General features: G+C 50.9%; 3 protein-coding genes and 1 long non-coding RNA gene across 4 annotated transcripts in view; 1 reads left to right on the top strand and 3 right to left on the bottom strand.

Moving 5' to 3' along the window:
• Window positions 1-22189, bottom strand: part of LOC308678092 — a 400336-nt gene that overhangs the window by 321146 nt on the left and 57001 nt on the right. The window lies entirely within an intron of this gene.
• Window positions 3945-11547, bottom strand: LOC308678090 (GTPase IMAP family member 3-like; the record flags this gene model as incomplete). The annotated part of the gene is made up of 3 exons (XM_081344943.1): window positions 3945-4668; window positions 5002-5041; window positions 11299-11547. Coding segments are annotated over 3 exons (909 nt in total), but the record flags the coding sequence as incomplete, so codon positions are not given.
• Window positions 5383-8217, top strand: LOC308677833 (GTPase IMAP family member 4-like; the record flags this gene model as incomplete). The annotated part of the gene is made up of 2 exons (XM_081344530.1): window positions 5383-5404; window positions 7565-8217. The coding sequence occupies 2 exons, from the start codon at window positions 5383-5385 to the stop codon at window positions 8215-8217; spliced, it is 675 nt and encodes a 224-aa protein (XP_081200656.1).
• LOC308677834 (uncharacterized protein) lies at window positions 16624-21399 on the bottom strand (the record flags this gene model as incomplete). The annotated part of the gene is made up of 3 exons (XM_081344531.1): window positions 16624-16791; window positions 17610-20827; window positions 21303-21399. The coding sequence occupies 3 exons, from the start codon at window positions 21397-21399 to the stop codon at window positions 16624-16626; spliced, it is 3483 nt and encodes a 1160-aa protein (XP_081200657.1).

The raw sequence follows: 22189 nt of genomic DNA on the forward strand, positions 1-22189 counted from the left end.
TCTGCGGCGCTAATCTTCTTAGATGCTGAAGAAGCTTTTGATCAATTGAATTGGCAATTTTTGTTGAAAGTTTTAGACAAAATGGATTTTGGGGAAAATTTTTTGCAACCGATTAGGGCATTATATCAAAAACAAACTGCCCGAATTATAGTTAATAATAGCTTGACAGAAGCATGTAATATTGAGAAGGGCACAAGGCAAGGGTGTCCGTTATCGCCCTTGTTATTTGTGTTAACATTAGAGATATTATTGGTTAAAATACGGAATTCGGAAAAAATTAAGGGGATACAAATTAGAGATCAGGATTATAGATTGAGAGCATTCGCAGATGATCTGGTTGTTACAGTGACCCAGCCAGAGAACTCTGTTGTGGACCTGATGGAGATAATAACACAATATGGGAAGGTTTCTGGATTTAAAGTTAATACACAGAAAACCAAAATTTTGGTCAAAAATATGACAGTTTCGCAAAAGGCTCTATTAGAAGGGCTAACTGGATTTGAGATTGTTAAAAGGGTTAAATATTTGGGGGTGTTTTTGTCGCCCTCTAATACAAAGTTATATAAAAATAATTATGAAAAACTATGGGGGAAAATTCAAAAAGAACTGGAGAATTGGGAAAAACTGCAATTGTCTTTGTTGGGACGGATTGCAGCAGTGAAAATGAATGTCCTGCCTAAATTTTTATTTCTATTTCAAATGATACCGATTCTTAAGAAAGATTCTAATTTGGAGGAATGGCAGCGAGGTATCAATAAATTTGTGTGGGCAGGGAAAAAGCCACGAGTTAAACTTAAAATTATGCAGGATACTCGTGAGAGAGGTGGGCTTAAAATGCCCAATTTTAAACTATATTATGAAGCTGCTGCATTAGTAGGAATAAGTGATTGGATTAATTTGACACAAGAGAGATTATTAAATCTTGAGGGCCATGATTTGTTGTTTGGCTGGCATGCATATTTGTTGTATGACAAGAAGGTAGACAATGTGTTTAGAGTGCATATTTTAAGACAGGCATTGCTGAGAGTTTGGAAGAAGTACAGACATAAGTTAGATTGCAAGATACCATTGTGGGCAATTCCAAAACACGCAATAGAAAATATACATGCTGGCTTCAAACATGATGTGACTACGTACAAGGAGATCCTAAGCTTGGAAAGAAATGTTTGGTGTTTGAAATCATATAGCCTCTTGCGAGAAGAGAAGGTTGTTCAAAATTGGTTTCAATATACTCAGTTACGGGCCAGGTGGAAAGAAGACCAGAAAATGGATTTACAATGACTGATGAAAACTTGATAAAGCAAATTAGAAATCAGGGACCAGCACATATTAAACGGATATATCTTGCCTTGATAGAGATCGATTCAGAAACAGAACTTGTTAAGGATTGTATGATAAAATGGGCCCAAAACATCCAGGAAGTTATTACAATGGACACGTGGGAAAAGATTTGGGTGAGGAATGTAAAATTTACACAAGCTCAAAATCTAAGAGAGAATTTTTACAAAATGTTTTATAGATGGCATTTAGATCCTAAAAAGCTTGCAAGTATGTATCCGAATTATCAGCCTAAATGTTGGAGGTGCGGTGATGAAGACGCAACATATTTTCACATATGGTGGACTTGTAAAAAGGTTAAGGCCTTTTGGATAAAAGTCTGGTGGAACATGCAGAAGATTTTTAAACAGAGGATAAAGTTTTGTCCGCAACTTTTCTTGTTGGGAATAATTACAGATGTTATAGTTGTGGACACTAAGTTGATGTTGAATTTAATTACGGCAGCAAGACTTTTGATAGGTCAGTACTGGAAGAAAGAGGAACTGCCGACCATAGAAGAGTGGACTTTAAAGGTTTCCGACCTGGCAGAGATGGCGAAGATTTCGGCCTATTTGAAAGATCACTCGCAAGAGCGCTATATTATGGAATGGAGAAAATGGATTGAGTTTATCCAGAACAAGTATAGGGTTAAGAAGTTTTATGTAGCATTTGAATAAGTCTTCTTTCTTTTCTTCTTTTTTATTTTTGTTTTTCTATATATATTTAATATATATATATATTATCCTATATAAGCTAGAGAGTGATGGATTTTAGAATTTATGGGTGTTAGTATATGGTTGTTTATGATTGTTTTTTTTAATATACCTTGTATTTAGCTCTGGGAAGTCAGGGGGGGGAGGGGGGGAGGGGGGAGAGGTAGGGGGGGAGGGAGAAGGGAGGGGGAGGGGGGTTTTTTTAAAGGAAAAATTGTATGTTAAAACTTTTTAATAAAAAAAAAAAAAAAAGAAGCCTGCCTTGGACCCGGCTGTGTTAAATAACTTTCGTCCGGTCTCCAACCTTCGCTTTCTTGCGAAGGTTGTTGAGAGTGTGGTGGCGCATCAGCTCCCTCTGGTCCTGGATGAAGCGGATTATCTAGACCCGTACCAATCGGGTTTCAGGCCCGGGTACAGCACGGAGATGGCATTGGTCGCGCTGGTGAATGATCTCTGGAGGGCTCGGGAGAGGGGACATTCCTCTGTCCTAGTCCTATTAGACCTCTCAGCGGCTTTCGATACCATCGACCATGGTATCCTGCTGCGGCGCCTCAGGGGATTGGGAGTGGGAGGCACGGTTCTTCAGTGGTTCTCCTCCTATCTCCTGGGACGCTCGCAGTCGGTGTTGGCAGGGGGGCAGAGGTCGACCGCGAGGCCTCTCGTTTGTGGAGTCCCTCAGGGGTCGGTACTGTCGCCTCTCCTGTTCAACATCTACATGAAACCGCTGGGTGAGATCATTCGTGGCTTTGGAGTTGGGTATCATCAGTATGCTGATGATACCCAGCTTTTTATTTCGACCCCAAACCACCACAGTGATGCCCTCGACGTGATGTCCCGTTGCCTGGAGGCAGTCCGGGTCTGGATGGGGAGGAACAGGCTTCGACTCAACCCTGACAAGACTGAGTGGCTGTGCGTACCGGCATCTCGGGACATTCAGGATATCCCACCCCTCTCTATGGGGGGTGAGTTATTACCTCCTGTAGATAGGGCTCGCAACTTGGGAGTCCTCCTAGACTCACAGCTTTCCCTAGAAGACCATATAGTAGCTGTGACTAGGGGGGCCTTCGCCCAGGTCCGCCTGGTGCACCAGTTGCGGCCCTATCTAGACCGGAATGCCTTACGTACGGTCACTCATCTCGTGATCTCTCATCTTGACTACTGCAACGCTCTCTACATGGGGCTACCCTTGAAGACCACCCAGAGGCTCCAACTGGTACAGAATGCAGCCGCGAGAGTTGTGTTGGGAGTTTCTCGACACTCCCATGTCACACCTTTGCTCCGTGAGCTGCATTGGCTTCCAGTTGTCTTCCGGGTGAGGTTCAAGGTGTTAGTAATGACCTACAAAGCCCTACATGGCATGGGTCCGGAATACCTTGGAGAGCACCTGCGGCCGGCATCAACTTCCCTCCGCCCAGTACGCTCCCACAGAGAGGGCCTCCTCAGGGTGCCACCGGTCAAAGAATGCCGACTGGTGGCCCCCAGGGGGAGGGCGTTCTCTGTGGGCGCACCGGATTTATGGAACCATCTTCCGGTCGAGCTCCGGATGGCACCTGATCTCCGCTCCTTCCGGCGCGATCTTAAAACCCACCTTTTTGAACAAGCCGGCCTGACCTGATGGGATGGGGTTGGGTTTTATAAATTAACTTAACTTTTAATCTGTACTAATTTATTACGGGCATTGTGGTTTAATTACTTTTAATAATTTTTAATTTTTGTATCTTGTTTTTATTATGTATTGCCCTGTTCACCGCCCTGAGTCCTTCGGGAGAAGGGCGGTATACAAATTAATTAAATAAATAAATAAATAATAAATAAAAAGGGGGGACCGGCTCGAATTGCTGGCTGTCATCCAAAACGATGGGGAGATCGCGGAGGTCTGAATCTCAGCCCCTGCCGACATTGGGGAAGGCACAATTATGCATTAGGATGAATCACGAGAGAACTGGAGAGGGGCGATGCAAAAAAAGGCGAGAAAGAAATTAGCCCCCCCCTTCCCCCAAGACATTATATCTCAATGTTTACTGAGAAGCATGTTGTTGTTTTTTTCCTGGTGACCACTTTCCATTCTCTTTCACCATCTTCTGGACCTTCTCCATCAGCTCCGAGACCTGCTTCTCCCGCTCGGCTCCTTCGGCCCTGTTGTTAAACCCGCAAAAGCGGTTGCCGCACTTCTCAATCAGCTTACGCAGCTTTTTGTTGTCGCATTTTTCAACGTACTCCTGCAGGGAGTCCTCTCCTAGGTCTTCCTTGCAGGTGAAGAGGACGATCGTGTGACGGATGGACTTTTCCCCAAAGATCTCCCGGACCCGCTTGGCGGCATCCTGGTCTTCTTTCGTGAAGTGCCCCACCTGGGTCACCAAGACGAAGGCGTGGAGGCCCGACTGGCACATCCGACGGCAGTTTCTCATCTCCTCCTCCAGGGACGGATCCGTCTCTTTGGAATCAAAAAGGGCCGGCGTGTCGATCACGGTGATCATCTTGCCATGCCAGGTCCCCTGCCCCGTTTGCAACGCCCGGGTGGTGGTCTTTGCTGCCAGGACAGACTCGAACTCTCTCCGGCCGAGGATGGTGTTGCCTGTGGCACTTTTCCCGCCTCCGGACTTCCCAACCAGGATCAGCCGGAGGTCGGCATCGTCCCCTGGGAGTTTGGAAGAGAGAGGGACAGTCTTAGGGCAGAGTGGAGTTACACGGCATTCAGTGAATATATGGGGGGAAGGTAGGGGGAGGGGCGGAGAGAGAGAGAGAATATTAGATAGATACTCAATAGAGGTAGATAGATAGATAGATAGATAGATAGATAGACAGACAGATAGATAGACAGATAAGACAGACAGACAGACAGAGGGTCAGACTAGAAGACCTCCAGTGTTCCTTCCAACTCTGTTACTCCATGCTTCGGCACACACAGCCAAGCTGTTTCCCTGTGGAAGAATTGGCAAGCAATGAAGCCAAATCCTGGCGGGACCCTCACCTCCTTCCTTTGCTTTCGTTCCGTGGTCCCTCGTGGCAGCCTAAAAGAGAAAGAATCAGCAGTTCAGACAGGGGAGGGTAGAGTCCCTGGGCAGAGTAAGAAGAGGAGACTTGACAGCTGCTTTTTCTGGAATGGTCCAGGATCTCCTACCTGGGCAAGGGGCTGGACTAGATGACCTCCCAGGTCCCTTCCAGCTCTGTTATTTCATGATTCTGTAAGGATCTCCTGCTTGGGAGGGGACTGGACTAGATGACCTCCAAGGTCCCTTTCAGCTCTATCATTCTGTGATTCTCTAAGGGTCTCCTGCTAGAACAGGGGGCTGGACTAGATGACCTCTGAGGTCCCTTCCAACTCTATTCTCAATGACTGATTGCAGTGGGAATGGCTGAAGCTACTGTCCTGGGTGGAAGGACAGGCTAGGTTGGCCGTATACTGCTGATGGGAGATCTCACACACACACACACACACACACACACACACACACACACTAATAATAATAATAATAATAATAATAATAATAATAATAATAATGATGATGATGATGATGATGATGATGGCAGGGGGGCAGAGGTCGACCTCGAGGCCTCTCGTTTGTGGAGTTCCTCAGGGGTCGGTCCTCTCACCTCTCCTGTTCAACATCTATATGAAACCGCTGGGTGAGATCATTCGTGGTTTTGGAGTTGGGTATCATCAGTATGCTGATGATACCCAGCTTTTTATTTCGACCCCAAACCACCCCAGTGATGCCCTCGACGTGATGTCCCGTTGCCTGGAAGCGGTTCGGGTCTGGATGGGGAGGAACAGGCTTCGGCTCAACCCTGACAAGACTGAGTGGCTGTGCGTACCGGCATCTCGGGAAATTCAGAATATTCCATCTCTTTCTATGGGGGGTGAGTTATTACCCCCCGTAGATAGGGCTCGCAACTTGGGAGTCCTCCTAGATTCACAGCTTTCTTTAGATCATATAGTAACTGTGACTAGGGGGGCCTTCGCCCAGGTTCGCCTGGTGCGCCAGTTGCGGCCCTATCTAGACCGGGATGCCTTGCGTACGGTCACTCATGCGCTCGTGACCTCTCGATTAGACTACTGCAACGCTCTCTACATGGGGCTGCCCTTGAGGACCACTCGGAGGCTCCAACTGGTGCAGAATGCAGCCGCGAGAGTTGTGCTGGGAGTCTCCCGATACTCCCATGTTACACCTTTGCTCCGTGAGCTGCATTGACTTCCAGTTGTCTTCCGGGTGAGATTCAAGGTGCTGGTAATGACCTTTACAGCCCTACATGGCATGGGTCCGGAGTACCTTAGGGAGCACCTGCGGCCGGCATCAACTTCCCTCCGCCCAGTGCGCTCCCACAGAGAGGGCCTCCTCAGGGTGCCACCGGTCAGAGAATGCCGACTGGTGGCCCCCAGGGGGAGGGTGTTCTCTGTGGGTGCACCTGACCTGTGGAACCGTTTACCGGTTGAGCTCCGGATGGCTCCCGACCTCCGCTCCTTTCGACGAGATCTAAAGACCTACTTATTTGAACAAGCTGGCCTGGCCTGATGGGGTTTGGGTTTTATTACTGCTTTTAATGTATATTAACTTATTGTTGTAAGTCATTGGGCATTTTGTTTAATTTTCTCTTAACCTTTGTATCTTTGTATTTTAGTATTTATTGCCCTGTTCACCGCCCTGAGTCCTTCGGGAGAAGGGCGGTATACAAATAAAATTATTATTATTATTATTATTATTATTATTATTATTATTATTATTATTATTATTATTATTATTATTATTATTATTATTATTATTATTATTATTATTATTATTATTATTATTATTATATATGATGATGATGATGATGATAGCTAGAGAGAGAGAGAGAGAGAAATTATAGATAGATAGATAGATAGATAGATAGATAGACAGACAGACAGAGAGTGAGTGAGTGAGTGCCAGGAAAGTCAGGAGATTCAGGTAGTTCAAATGAGTATCAAGATTTATAGCAAGCTTCAGTTCGCTACAAGAATCTGACCTACTAACGCAGACGTGTGAAATACAAGGTCCGGGGGCCGGATCCGACCCGCGAAGTGGTTACATGCGGCCCACAAAGCCATCCTGGAAACAGTGAGGGAACGGGCCCCGCTGCCTTGGCCCTGGCCCACAGACCCTCCTTCCACCAAAGACCCTCAGATCTGTCCCACTCCTGCCCAGGCCCCCAGAGCCACCCTTGATGCCAACGATGTAGAGCTGGCCATGCCCACCCAGTAGGCCATACGCACTTTAGCCACGCCCACCCAGTAGGCCACACCCACCCAGGCCACACCCACCCGGCCCCCTGAGGGCAACCGCAATGCTGATGCGGCCCTCAATGAAATTGAGTTTGACACCCCTGTACTAACGGATCAAGGGAAATGAGCAGGAGATAAGAAAGGCATTCAAGGTGGATTTAGATCTCTTGTGGGCGCACAGGGATTCATGACTGATGACGCCTTTGACCCCTCCCAGGGCACAGCCTGCTCATCTCCTCCAACCTCGCTGACTGATCCCCTTCTTCTCTCCCCACCCTGCTTTGGGTTGTAGGGCAAGAACGAAGGATTGTCCTGGTGGGCAAAACCGGGAATGGGAAAAGCACGATGGGAAATGCAATCCTGGGAGAACAATGCTTTAAATCCATCGTGTCCCCTAAGTCAGTGATGATATCTTGCCAAAAAATGGAGAAGAACTGGAATGGCCAGAATATTATGGTTGTTGATACTCCTGGCTTTTTCAACACCAAGGTTTCAGAGAAGGAAACTGCTGCTGAGGTGAAGAAATGCATGAGCATGTGCAACCCAGGTCCGCACGTCATTCTGCAGGTGATGCGTCCTGGCCGTTTCTCCAAGGAGGAAAAGGAGGTGGCTGAGCTGATCAGTAAAATCTTCAACTTGAACGCCAAGAATTACATGATCCTCTTGTTCACCCGCAAGGATGACCTGGAAGAAATGAGTCTGGAGGACTTCCTATGCCAGGGTGATGACTCGCTTCAAAAACAGATAGAGCAGTGTGGACACCGCTACCTGGCCTTCAACAACAAGGCCAAAGGAGAACGGGAGGAACAGATGGTCGAATTGATGACCATGATTGATCAGCTCGTACACAACAACAGAGATGCTCCTTGTTACACAGAAGACATGATGAAGGAAGACGAAGAGCACTATAAGAAAAGCAAATTATCCCGGTGTTCTATTCTCTAACAGAGAAAGCCTTTCTGCTGGATCCTCTGCTCCGTGGGGGCAGCTCTCCCAAAAGCCACAGCCCTGCGTTTCCCCCTTCTTGCCCTCACAGGAGACCTCCAAAGAACCTGAGTCAGAGATTCGTGGCTGACTCTCCCTGAGCCAATTCCTTCTCCTCAAAATCCGCTTTCTTGCCTCAGATCTCCTTCACTGGGAGGATCCTGCCCCCCCTCCAAGTATCAATTGGCGACTGCTTTAGAAAGAAGGTTGCGGTTTATGGAAGAGCAGAGCCAGACAGGAAGATGCCTCTGGACGGAAAAAGAGAGTGAGCACATGTAGGGAGTGGGTGTTTATACCCTCTGGAGCCTTTTGTTTGGAGTTGGTCCTGTGGCGTAAACTTTGCCCTGAGTCTGAGTGTGCCTTTCTGGTCTTCTGATGGTGGTGGGTTAATCCTAGTATGTCCCAAAGGTCATATCCTGCTTCCCTGGGGCTGGGGCTGATGCCTCTTAGATTTTTGGTGAGGGGTTGTTGATTCTAGGGATCTTTCTTCCTAATCCCACTTTCCCGATTCCAGTGTTTCAGACAAGATGATCACATCTGCATTTCTGCAGACTTGGTTTCTGCTTGGGGAAATATATTGTCTTTTAAAGATTTCCAAAAATATTTCTTTCTCAGGGGAGGGGGCTGACTTCTCACACCCATCAGCTCTGGAGAAAGGTTCATCTTGGAGAAGCAACCCAAAGTGAAACCGAGGAACAGATAATAGTTGGTGGAAAGACCCACCTTCTCCCTGCTGCGCCCAGGTGGAACCCAGACCAGGTCCCATTTTATTTCCCTGTTTGTACAGAACCCAGCAGAAACTTCAGAAAAGGAGAAAGCCCCCTCCCCAAATTACCTAGAACTCCCCCCCCAACAACAGAGGTGCTTCTGTGTCCGTCTTGTAGCTAGGTCCCCTCCCTTGTTCTCCCCCCGCTTCTCTGCCTTCCTGTCCCACCCACCCGTTGGGGTCTCCCAGAGAGGAGGGACTTGTTGCTCTCCTATAAACGGGTAGACAGAGCACCGCCCTCGCCCAGTTCAACTCTTCCATTTGATTCTACTCTATGACACGCTGATCCCGTACCTTGGGCACCTCAGGCGGCCGGATGACGTAGTGTCTTCCCCTGTTCTCCGAAACAACTATCTGCACCATCTTCATCAGCTCCCAGACCTGTGCCTGGCAGTCGGCTCCAGCGGCCTTGTTATTGAAGCCACAGAAGCGGTTCCCGCACCGCTGGATCAAGTCCCGCAGATTGTGGTTAGACGTTCGGACGTATTCCTTCAGGAATTCCCCTAAAAAATCCTCCACACAAGTGAAGAGGACAATGGTGTGCCTGGTGGACTCGTCCCCTAACATATCCCGGACACCCTTTGCAGCTGTCACATCTTTGGCGGTAAAGCGTCCCACCTGGGTCACAAAGATCAGGGTGTGGGGGCCAGGCTGGGAGAGTTCGACACAAGCCTTGATCTCATTTTGCACAATCTCACTGTGGTTTTCAGAATTGAAAATGTCGGGTGTGTCGACCACGGAGATCTTCCTGTCCCGCCATCTTCCTTGCCCTCTTTGGCACTTCAGGGTGGTGGTCTTCAGCTGCAAGATGGACTTGAACACCGGCCGGACGAGGATAGTGTTGCCCGTGGCGCTTTTCCCGCCTCCCGACTTTCCCACCAGGATCAGCCGGAGTTCACCGTCCTCCCCTGTGAGTTTGGAAGACGACGTTACTGTTAGATGTTTTGTGCCAGCAATGGCAGTTCCCCAAAAAGGTCATCAGATGGGAGCAAAGAGGCTTCTTTGCTCCCACTGGTGGGTAAGGGGTCCCTGGCCCCTGCAGCCCCATTGGCGAGAGTTTTATGGTAAGGGAGGGGCTGAGACCCCCCATAAATACCTCTGCTCAAGGGGCTGCTCTCAGCTTGCTCTGTTCTCTTTGTTCTCTCTTCTGCTTGCTTGCTTGCTGATCTACTGAGCTCAACCCAGGCATGGATGCCTCCATGCCAGGGAACTCTTTCTATTTACTTTATCGTTAAATAAAGCTTTGAATGATTGCATTCCTGCGTGATGCCTTTTACTTGGAAGCACCTTAACGAACATCGACCTCGTGAGACCATCTCACAAATTGGTAGCAGAGAATGGTTTAAGGCAACGCTTCCAAGTCACGCAAGATGCCTGGAGGTTCAAAGAACCCATTTGAAACGGATGGCAGGAGATCCCCGATTGTGACCAGGAGTCTTCAATCCAGGACGGCAGCCCTGCATCCAGCCCGACGCAAGCTCAGTGCCAGGGACCCCTTCGCATGCCTCCCTACATCTGCAAGCCACAGAGGGAAGCATGGAAGGCTTGCAGTCTACCCAAGACTGCCCAGACGCAGCGGAAGCGGCCTGGCCCAAGACAAGTGCTGCGTGGGCCAGATGACTGAACAGGAACACGAGGAACTGCTCTTAAAGTTTCTTGCAGCACAAAGGACGTCACAAGCCTCTCCACGGGGGATGCCAGCGCAGGGGGGCTCTGGACTCTGGGTAAGTCCTTCCCCAGCGCCCACGAGGCCCCCTAACATGGCGCCGGCCACCCTGAGTGACCCCGGGACCCCAGAGCTTTTGGCGTGAAATTTCCCGCCAAACTGTGACCTACAGCTTCCGGGGGCAACTGGAAGCAAGATGGCGGCCCCCAGGACACCCACATGGCCTGATATTGATAGGCCTCAGCCAAGCCTCGAGGCCCAGCAATCGGTGGCATCCAGCCCAAGCAGCATGGAAACCCCCTGGTCTTCCCCACCAGAAAGCCTCAAGGCCTATGATAGCATCAAAGCCTGCCCAGCCGTGCCTACTGCAGCAGAGATTGGAGCAACTATCCGGACCCTGGTTGCAGCTCTGGAGGCTAAAACGACTGCAGCCTCAACATCGGGGGTAGCCAGCCTCCCTCGCCAACCCCAGGGGGCTCCCGGAAGAGTTCCAAGGCCTCCAATCCTCTCCCCGGCGCCTAACTGCCGGGAGGGGTCCGACCTGGAGTCTCCCAGCTGCGTCCTGCAACCCCACAGGTCCCCCAGTGAACCCCCGGGCCCTCCAGCCTACTTTTTGCCACCGCCCAGACGCCCTGCTTGCCAGATGGTCTTCGGGGGGGCTCCGGATGAGGCCTCCCCCTCCAGCGCCGTCTTCAGCCGCCTCCAGGGTCTTCAGGACCAGCGATGGGCTCCTCTGGGCAATCCGAGCAATCCAGGCAATCCATGTGCCATCCAGCCCCCATCCTGCGATCTTTGCCCCCCGGTGAGTGTTCCAGTGCCGGGGGGGTTTCAGGAGGAATCTTCGGGGCTGCTGCGGCCTTCAGTCCCTCTTCAAGCCCAAATTCCAGCCTACAGGCCCAGGGCTGGGCCTAGCACAGAAGCAGGAAGAGACACGTCTGCTCTCTCCGTCCCCTGGGCTGAAATGAGCTCTGAGCATGCCCAGTCGGGGCCATCCAAAAATCAGAGAAAAATACCACCACCTACCACCAGAGGGGTCCCTCTTCCATTTGCCTCAATGGAAAGCTCTAAGGTGTATAGGAATGGACAAAGAACTGGAGAAAACTTCTTTCATTCACAGATTTCTCCATCTGCTCCTGCATTCTTAAATAAATTTGAAAAACTGCAACTTGGGGGCGAAAATTTCAGCAGATGGAGTAAAGAAGTGCAGATGTATCTATCAGAGCAAGGGACTCTAGAGATGGTTCTGGACCCCCCCGCCTCTTCCCTGGGGACCCCAAGAAGAGTGGTATCATAGGAAAGCATATACCACTCTACTGAGTTCACTGGATACTAACTTGTACTCCAGCATTCCAGATGGGCTCACAGCTGGTGAAGTTTGGCGGTTATTATACAATTTATTCAACAGCGACAGCATCGGTTCGATCACCAGACTCACAACTGAGTTTTACACCACCAGACTCAGATTTGGAGCTAACATGGCCGAACACCTGGGAAAATTGAAAGCACTCAGGGCAGAACTGATGTCCAGAGACTACCTTGTACCTGAGGCTAACATGGTCGCTGTCATTCTGGCTTCCCTGGACAAAAATTGGAGCAGTTTCATTGTTTCACTGGAGGGGACAACGAAGGAAGCCATGACTCTGTCCTACCTCACAGGGAGGCTCATTGAGGAAGATAGGAGACGAAGAGATGCAGGAGAGTACGCCAGAGTTACCACCCAGCGAACCAGCAGGAGGCACCACAGCTCAGAGCAGGTTAATACTCTATTTAAGTGTTTCATCTGTGGCTCTGAGGGGCACCTGAAGGACTGCCCCCATCACCAAGGCCCCAAGCGTGGTCCCAATCAAGGAAGGGGCAAGGGGCAAGGTAGGGGGCATGGCGGGGGCAAAGGTAGTGCCAAGGGCAATTTTGTGCATACTTGTCCTCTCACCCCCACCACAAAGGCTGATAGCCCCACTGACTTATGGTTACTGGACTCTGGAGCTTCATCTCACATTACCAATATGAAACAAGGGTTTAAAAGGTTAAAGAAAATTAACTCATCTGTCAAGGTGGCCAATGGTGATAAGGCTTTGGTTGTTGGGGAGGGCACTGTTTCTGTACCCGGGCTGGGAAAAGTTGAAGGGGTATTGCATGCTCCCTCCATTGCCAACAACCTATTAAGCATTATCAAATTATGTGACGATGACAGAGTGGAAGTTTTATTTCGCAAAGGGGGAGGTCATGTCACCCGGAACCAGAGGGTCATTGGAAGTATTGCCATCATAAATGGTTTGCCATACTTCTCCCCTGAGAACCCAGCCACAGAGGATAGTCCACCGGGTGCCACCTCAGAAGGGGCCTGCGCACGGGAAGAGAGAAAGCCCCCATAGCCAGCCCCAAGACTGTCTAAGGAGCGCAAGGCCGAAGCGGTTGCACCCAAGCCACCTCAGCCAGCCCCACAACTTTCCAAGGGCAGTGTGGACAAGAAACCCGAATCTCAGCAGGCACCTACAGCACCGCTCAAGGCAAACAGAGCCAAGAGGGTGTCAGTGGGGAAGCCGCTCCACGATAAGTGTGCCCATCTCTTACACCGAAGATTAGGTCATGCGAGCTTCCCTGTGGTTAAAAAGATGGGAGAGTTTGCTGAGGGAGTCCAGCTCAAGGATTGTGAAGTGTTCCTGGACTGTGCCATCTGTAAGAGGACAAAGAGGAAGGCTGCCCCCATCCCTAAGGTGTCACTGCGTAAGGCCCAATACCCGTACCAACTAGTACATGTTGATTTGGTTGGGCCTTTCACACCATCCCTAGGAAAAAGACAGTATTTTCTCATTGCCGTTGACGATTTTTCACGATACAGCCACGTGTATACCCTCACAGAAAAATCCGAAGCCTTTGACGCCATAAAATCACTGTATGACTTTGTAGACACCCAGTATAAGACCAAGATCGCACAACTGCAGAGCGACCGCGGGGCAGAGTTCATGTCCCGAAAATTCCAGGACTGGGTAAGGCGTAAGGGCATCCGCCATTTTCTTACCGCACCATTCACTCCCTCTCAAAATGGCGTGGCAGAGAAAAGAAATGGAATCCTGCAAACTATGATGCGTAGTCTGATTGCGGACGCTGGGGTCGCAGAATCATACTGGGCAGAGGCGGTGCACTACGCCAATTACACCTTAAACCGCACCTGGAGCAGTGTTCTGGACCAGACCCCATATTTCCTGGTCCACGGTAGGAAACCAAGTCTGGGACACTTGCGTGTGTTTGGCTCCTACGCTTGGATGCACATCCCCAAGCAGCTGCGGAAGAAGGGGAGATCTGTGTCCCAGAGACTGAGGTTCTTGGGCTATGCTCCTGGCTCCAAGGCCTACCGTTTCCTGGGAGAAGGGGGCAGGACTGTGACTTCCCAATCTGCCTCCTTCGAAGAGGACTCCAATTGGACCCAGATCCACTCGAATGATCTGAGCCCATATGTCAACCGACCCAGCAAGGACACACCGACCACGACATCACCTGAGACGACCACATACCCTGACACCGACGAAAGTGAGGAACAAGACGAAGATGTCATCCTACCTGGATCAGATGGGGAGGATGAGCCGTGCAGTCCCAAGGGGGAAGACACGCCGTCTTCACCCCCAGCGACGCCTCAGAGACCCGCGGAAGAAAAGGGCGGTGAGTGGCAGAAGGTCAGGAGATCAAAGCGATCCAACAAAGGGATCCCGCCAAAGAGAATCGACATTGGGCACATCGCGTCTGTCAACAGCGTTGTGGTCACCCCAAAATCCTTCTCTGACATCCAGGAGCTGCCCATCGAAGAACAGGAGAAATGGCAGCTCGCGATGGAGAAGGAAATGCAGAGCCTAAGAAAGCTCAAGGTCTTCACCCCCCAGCAACCACCAAAGGAGAGGAAAGTCATTGGCACAAGGTGGGTTTACAAGGCGAAACCACTTGCCAATGGCCTCTACCTGTATAAGGCCCGTTTGGTAGCTCAGGGGTTCGCCCAGCGCTACATGGAGGACTACGGGGAGACCTACTCTCCAACCGTCCGGGCAGAGAGCGTCAAGGTCGCCCTCGTAACTGCAGCCGCTCTGGGGGAGGAAGTCTTCCAATTCGACATCCAGACGGCTTACCTCCACGCCAACTTGGACCGGCAGATCTATGTGAGGGCCCCTCCTGGCTACCAGCAGGAAGGGGGAAATACATGGTTGCTCCACAAAGGGTTATATGGCCTTAAGCAGTCGGGGAAACTATGGTACGACTGCCTTAGAAAAAGTTTAGAACGAGTTGGTTTCACTGCATCCCATGCAGATGAATGTGTTTTCACACGCAACTCCAAGGGTACCACAGAACGGGTGTTAGTTTATGTGGACAACCTCCTATATGTAGGGCCTGACAAGGAAGGGTGTGACAAATTTGCCAAGGCCCTGGGGGAAAAGTTTACCCTGAAATCTTTGGGGCGGGTTGACAAGTACTTGGGTGTGCACATCTTGGCCAATAAAGGGGGGGTTCGCCCTATCTCAGAAAGAAAAGATAGAGGAGTTATTGGCCAAATGCAAAATGGCAGAATCTAACCCAACGCGTAGCCCGATACAAAGTGACTATTACAATCACACTCACAAGGACGGTCCTGAGTTCACAGATAATGGGCTTTACAGATCTGTGATCGGCTCCTTGCTATATATCAGCAATTCGAGCAGGCCTGACATAGCTTTAGCCGTGAATCTACTGTCCAGGCATGTGGAACACCCAAAGGAATTCCACTGGACTGCTGTTAAGAGGGTACTTAGGTACCTCAGGGGCACGACCGATGCTCTCCTTGTGCTGGAACCAGAGTAGGGGAAAACGGCCCAGCTCTCCGCTTACTCAGACGCAGACTGGGCTGGCGACACCAAGAGTAGACGGAGCACCTCTGGTTTCCTCATATTGCTAAATGGCTGTCCTATCCATTGGCATGTTAGGCAGCAAAAATTTGTTTCTTGCTCCACGGCCGAGGCTGAATATGCCAGCCTGTCAGACACGGCCAATGATTTGATTTGGTTCGATGCTCTGATAACGAGCATCTGGGCACCTCCTTCTCTGCCCATCCAAGTTCAAGAAGATAATACGGCTGCAATTGCAATCTCGGGGGCATATGCAGTGGGCTCTAGGTCCCGCCACATAGACATACGCTATAAAAATGTCAGGCAGCTTGCCAAAGAGGGGTTTATACATGTTGAGCATTGTAACACAACTGACTAGATAGCTGATCTGTTCACCAAACCTGTTCCCATTGACCGGCACAACCTTCTGTGTAAGCGTTTGTGTTTGGCCTTCTGAACGTGTATATACATGTATATGACACCTGCTCGCCCCCTCACATACATTCACTGGTCCCTGTCATTGGCTGGCAAGAAGGGGAATTGTTAGATGTTTTGTGCCAGCCATGGCAGTTCCCCAAAAAGGTCATCAGATGGGAGCAAAGAGGCTTCTTTGCTCCCACTGGTGGGTCAGGTGTCCCCGGCCCCTGCAGCCCCATTGGCGAGAGAGTTTTATGGTTAGGGAGGGGCTGAGACCCCCCATAAATACCTCTGCTCAAGGGGCTGCTCTCAGCTTGCTCTGTTCTCTTTGTTCTCTCTTCTGCTTGCTTGCTTGCTGATCTACTGAGCTCAACCCAGGCATGGATGCCTCCATGCCAGGGAACTCTTTCTATTTACTTTATCGTTAAATAAAGCTTTGAATGATTGCATTCCTGCGTGATGCCTTTTACTTGGAAGCACCTTAACGAACATCAACCTCATGAGACCATCTCACAGTTACACAAAGGAATCAAGTGATTTCACACGAGCCCACAGAACAGCAGGGACTGTGGAAGGAGGCCCATCCGTGGGCAAGGGACCCTCTCAGGGAGGGAGGCAACTGTGCACAGGAGTGGGGAGGGGGTCTCCACAGAGGGGCCAAGGCATCCCCTCCTCTAGGCCGGCCAGCGAGGCTCTGCCTGTTTGCTATGGGGAGAGACCCATCCAGCACAGCTCTTCCTCTGAACTGGCATCAGCTCGCCGTCCCAAGTGGCTCTCATGCTGCCCCCACCACAACGCGTGTCCCCCTCGCTTACCCAGGCTGATCTCTTCCTCCATAGTTCCTTGGAAGAGTGGAAAGGAAAAAACACGGGTCAGACGTGGCCCCGGTGTGTCCAGTGGGGCAGAGAGAGCCGGCTGCCCCCCCCCGGTCCTTCGGACCCTGAAACCGCAGCCTGGTCCTCCACCCCTTCAAGGCTGCTCTGGACCATCCCCCCAGCTAAGGGAGGGGGTCTGAGATGCTCTGAAGGGAGCCAGGAAGAAAGGAGGGGCAGGGAGGGAGGGGGAGCAGAAAGCAAGTGGAGGACCCTTCTTGCGCCCTTCTTGCGTGGATCCCGGGAGGCTTTCCCTCCGGGGGGATTCGGGGAGATGCAGGGAGCGGCCGCGTCTGCCGGCGATTCCCGGGATCCTAGCTTCGGCTGCCGGGATCGAAGGGTCTGATCCTCGCCCGCTTCTGCCCCTCCAAGCTGTCCCTCCCACCCACCCCCACCCCAATCTCCAGCTCAGTGTTTCCCCTGGGCAGATCCCCCCTCCTCCTCCCCACCTGCGCTTTTGCGGAAGGACTCCCTGGGTCTCCTCTGTCCCCCTCCCCCGCACTTCGCTCAGCACCTCCCCTTGTTCGGATTTTTTTCCCCACCCCTGGTCTCCCCCTCCCCAGCCTGGCCAGGAAAGACCCCCCCCTGACCCTCCTCACCCCCTCCAGACTCAGCGCTTCTACCTGGGCAGGGCGCCCCACCCACCTCCCCCACTCACCTGCCTGCCATGGAAGGACCCCCCTGAGCCTCCCACCGCCCTCCCCACTTGCCCTGCAGATGCCCACCCCCTATTCTATTCTAATTCCTCCTCCTCCTTCCCTCCTCTTCCCCATTCTTCACCTCCTCACCTTTTCAGGCCTCCATGTAGGACAGATGCAAGTGACTGCCTTGCTCCATTGACCGAGCCCTACTTGAGTCACTGCAGCGCATCGGAATTGGTACTGAAGATTTAGGTGGACATCTTCCAGGGAGAATTGATCCTGAGGACCTTCAGTATGGAGACTTTTCCAATTTTCCTCTCCTGCGATCCGATATTCCACCTGGTACCTGGAGACGGAAGGCTTCCCAACAGCTACTGCATCAATATTGATCTGGAAACTCTTTGGCTGGACTGGTTCAACGTTAGGAGGGGGAGGTCTTCTAAGAGCAGCTTCCAGCTCCTGACGTTCCTTGAGGACCTCCATGGTCAAGGCTAAACTTTTCCTCTCCAGCATTTTTAACGACTCAAAGAAATTCTTCATGCTCTCGGTGCTCATTTCCCAGAACATTTCAGCAGCAGCATTACGGCTTCCTCCGTTTTCTCGGTGAGCGAAGAGGGCGGAATGGTTGAATCTGAACTGCAGAGGGGTTCCCGACTCGTCCCGAGCACACCGCAGGTCAGCCTCCTTGAGGGCCTCCAGGACAGGTGGTGTCCCCCCATCTGAAAAGGTGATCAGGAGTTGGACGTTATCCTTCACGTCTTTTCCCAACATGGACAGAATGGAATCAAAGACACATTTCTGGGCGTGAGCTGGAGGGGCAAGGAAGGCCTGGGCAACCAAGCAGATGGCATCAATGTGGTCAATGCCCCCTGGGGTGGAGAAAAACTCCAAGAGATGCTCCTCAACCAGCTTGTCTTGCTCTGCGTCTCTTGTGCCTCCAAATCCCGGAGTGTCGATTATTGTGAGAGAATAGGGGATCCGGAAACCCTTCCGATGATTCACCACGTAGGCTGTGACTTCAGACGTCCTGCTTCCAGCTTCGCTTCTCTGGATGGTTTCATGAATGAGTTTGAATCGGAAATTATCTCCCCACTGGACACCCAGGATATAATTGATCATCCCGTTGATCAGGGTGGTTTTCCCACACCCTGTTGCTCCCATCACCAGAATCACTTTGTTGGGCACTTCCAAGTTCTCCTCTCCAAGCTGGTACAGGAGACAGGGTGTATCTAAGGGGACTTTCTCCAGAGGAAGGGCGAACACTAATGGCTGTCCGTCCTCCACCAGGGAGCTTTCCTGAAGGAACTGGCGGGCTATGTTGTCTGCATCTTCTTCCTCCATTGACGTGGAAACCTCCACCTCCTCGCTGAGGACACCCAGAGCTCCATTATCACACACGGCGGACACTCGTATTCTATACTTCGTCTGGGGCTTCAGACCTTCGACGGGGTAAAACTCTGTTTTTCTCCCAGTCCTTTTTTCAGTCCACTGGTCGTTCCCATCTCCAGCCTCCACCGTTCTGTACTCCACCTTGTACTCCTTGACCACAACTCCTGAGGCAATGACGCTGGGACTCATCCAGGCCACAGAGATGACAGAAGATGCCACGGTGACCGTTCTTAATTTCTCAGGAGGGCTGGTGGGAAGGGTCTTTATGGGCGGGCTCAGGTCACTGGATTTACTAAGGCCCGGCTTGCAACCAGCAGCGTACTTGAACTGGTACTCTGTGTTTGGAGGCAGATCTTTCAGCAGGAACATCTCCCCGGCGTCCTCTGTCCTCATGGTCTTCCAGTCCTCTTCCCCTGCAATCTTGTACTCTACCAGGTAGCTGGAGATTGTAGCCCTCCCGTATTCAGCGGGCTGAAACTTCAGCTGAATGCTGTCGTGTCTCAGTTCGCTGATCAGGAAAGGGAGAGGTTTTGAGGGCAACTCAAAGTTCTTGCTGACCAGCTCTCCGTCTTCATAAAGGTATATTGAGGCTCCTGGGGTGTCCACATCTGGGAGTGAGGCCACGACAAAGCGGACCTTCTCATTCGATCGATTGACACTGAAAAAGTCTTGGATGGATTTGGCAGCTTGGCGAGCATTTCGGGTCCACCCCTTGTTCTCAAACCAGGCCACGTCTTCGTCCTGCCCAGGACTGGATCTTGTGGACTTAGCTGATTCTTCCAAGAATTTCTCCTGAAGCCAGTCCTGTAAGCTCAACAGAAATGGCTCCTTCTTATACAAAGAGGTGAAAATAAAGGCGACCACATATACATTCTGGGGGTTTAGCACTATCTCCTCCAGCTTGTTCTGAGATGAGATAACTTGCATGTCACTTAGAATCGTCAGGTAACATTTGACAAACTTCATTTCCCTTTTCTTGGTGACCAGAAATTCAGGGAGCTTTTGACTGTTGAAGGGCGACTGGTTGACGGACAACAAGATGTCCACCAGGGTCGCTTCCTCCTGCCCTCCACCCCGGATGGAAGGCAACGTTCTGGCCAGCTGTTTCTGGAAAGTCTGCCTGTGTTGTTTGCAGAGGTCCTTGAACTGCTTGATCTTCCTCTGGATCTCAGGGAAGGTGTCACAAATGGGATTCTTGGCTAGATCGTTGGTTTGCATCCGGAGTTCGTTGAGGTCCTCCAAGATCTTTTCAGCATCAAAGATCAACGCTAGGCTGATCTCACGGACCATCTTAGCTGCTCTGGTGTCCAGTTTGGTCAGTGGGTAGAGCCAGACCCTCATAGGCACAGCCTTCTCCCCATCTTTCCCTAACATTTTTGGCAGAGTCTCGTAAATTGTCATGGCATCTTGGAAGGTCACTGGATTTTTCTCCAGAGAAAAGTCTCCGTGAAACATGCAACTGAACTTGAAAGCATTCTCTTTCTCCTTCTCGTTTAGCTTCATATCCGCTTGTCCTGTGACGGATATCATCTTCTTGATTGTAACGTGGAGGTCTCCTTCTATATTTTTTACCATTTCTGTTGAAGAATCGTCTCGGTCAAACACAAAGAAAGCCTGGGCTCCGAAGAGGATGGCGGTGACCACGTGGGTGGCCGTGCCATGCTCAAAGACTGCTGGGTAGGAGATATTCTGGATTCCCAGGTGACTCATGGTCAGCTGTTCATACCTGGTGGTGGTTTTGTACAGAACGGTGACTCTGGCTTGTTTCTTGGACTTCTTGGTGTCGTGAAAATATTTGGCTGATCCTCTCACATCAATCAGCCCCCCCAGGACACTGGCCTTGAGCGATGCTGAGATGTCCAGGGCAGAGGCCTTGTCATCAATACTGTCAGATGCAATGATTATAGTTGCTGTATTGGGCTGAGGCCTGGTGGTCAGGTCCTTCTGCAGAGAGCTGTAGTCCCAAAGGGTGACCCCTGCATGGAACAGGAGAAGATCGTGAGATAAATCTGATACTGGATAGAGAAACCCCAGAGATCTCGGACAAGGGGACATCATTTCTCTCAGAGGATAACCTTATTTGTTCTGTCCAGCAATCACCAAGGAAATTGTCTGTTTTGCAAAATACTGCAAAACCCCAAAAAAGTCTTTCGACTGAGGAGAGAGATTTTGTCATTTCCCAAAGCATTTCAGGGAGTTTGGTATGGAAACCCACCCCATGTTTGGTAGTCAGGGCCAGCACTGCTGCATGCTAGGCCAAGGGCTCGATGCACATTCCAGGCAGAAGACGCTGCTCAGCTAGCTGGTACTAGCAGGCCCTGTGTTCAGGATGCCAGCTCTTAAGTGTACTTGGGTTAAGCCTGCGCACTGATGGCAGTGCCTGTCTCCCTCCCTCCCTCCCAGGTTTCCTGCCAGGGATGCCCACCCATCAGCCTCTCCTTTGGTTCCTACCGGGGATGAGGGCATCCTTGCGACAGTCGTACAGCATCCCCAGCTGGAAGGGGCGACCGAGGGCTGAAATCTCGATGGCATTCTCTGCCACGGCCATGCTTGGCACTTGGGTGCTGCTGGTGCTTCTCGTGCCCTGCAAAAGAGAGAGGAACCATCTGGGGGAGGCCGAGACTGACTTATGACTCTGCGAGGGGACGCAGGTGTGGCCTCAAGTCTCCCCCCACCCACTGATGGTAGTCCAGTTTCTGGGATGGCTGAAGAAGGCTCTCTTGCCCAGAGCAGGGCGGCAGGAGCTGCAGTCACAATGCCTAGCTGGTGGATGCGCTGAAGCCGTCAAGAAACCAAAACTGGCAATTCCTCCAGCAAAGATGAGACGGGCGTTTTGAGGAGAGGAGCGAGTTTCCCGGGATTAGGGTCACACCCATGGTGTCAACTGAGGACTCTGCCTGGACTTTGCGATTTTATGATTCTGCAAACGTCTCCTGCTCGAGCAGGGGGTTGGACTAGAAGACCTCCAAGGCCCCATCCGGCTCTACTCTGATTGATTGGTTGACTGATTGAGAAGGAAGTCACACACGGACATCCCTGCCTTTTTCCTCCTTCCTCCCTCCCTGCTGGAAGGAGCCCTCCAATGTTCGGACTTCAGCCAAGCCACAGCAAGTTTTCAGGGAAGCCAGAACAAGAACCAAAGTTTTTTGTCTCCAGGCAATAACCCCTCCCATCCTCCATTCCCCCCCCAGCACAGAGAGCAAAGTCTGATTTCACTGGGAAGATCTTGGAATCTCGCTGGAAAAATTCCTGGGGAGTTTGGTGGGGGGGGGATTGAGATTCCTTTTTTTTATTGAAAAGTTTTACAATACATTTTATCTTTAACAATCCCCCCTCCC

The sequence above is a fragment of the Vipera berus genome, assembly GCF_964194415.1.
Source record: "Vipera berus genome assembly, chromosome: Z".
NCBI classification, from domain to species: domain Eukaryota; kingdom Metazoa; phylum Chordata; class Lepidosauria; order Squamata; family Viperidae; genus Vipera; species Vipera berus.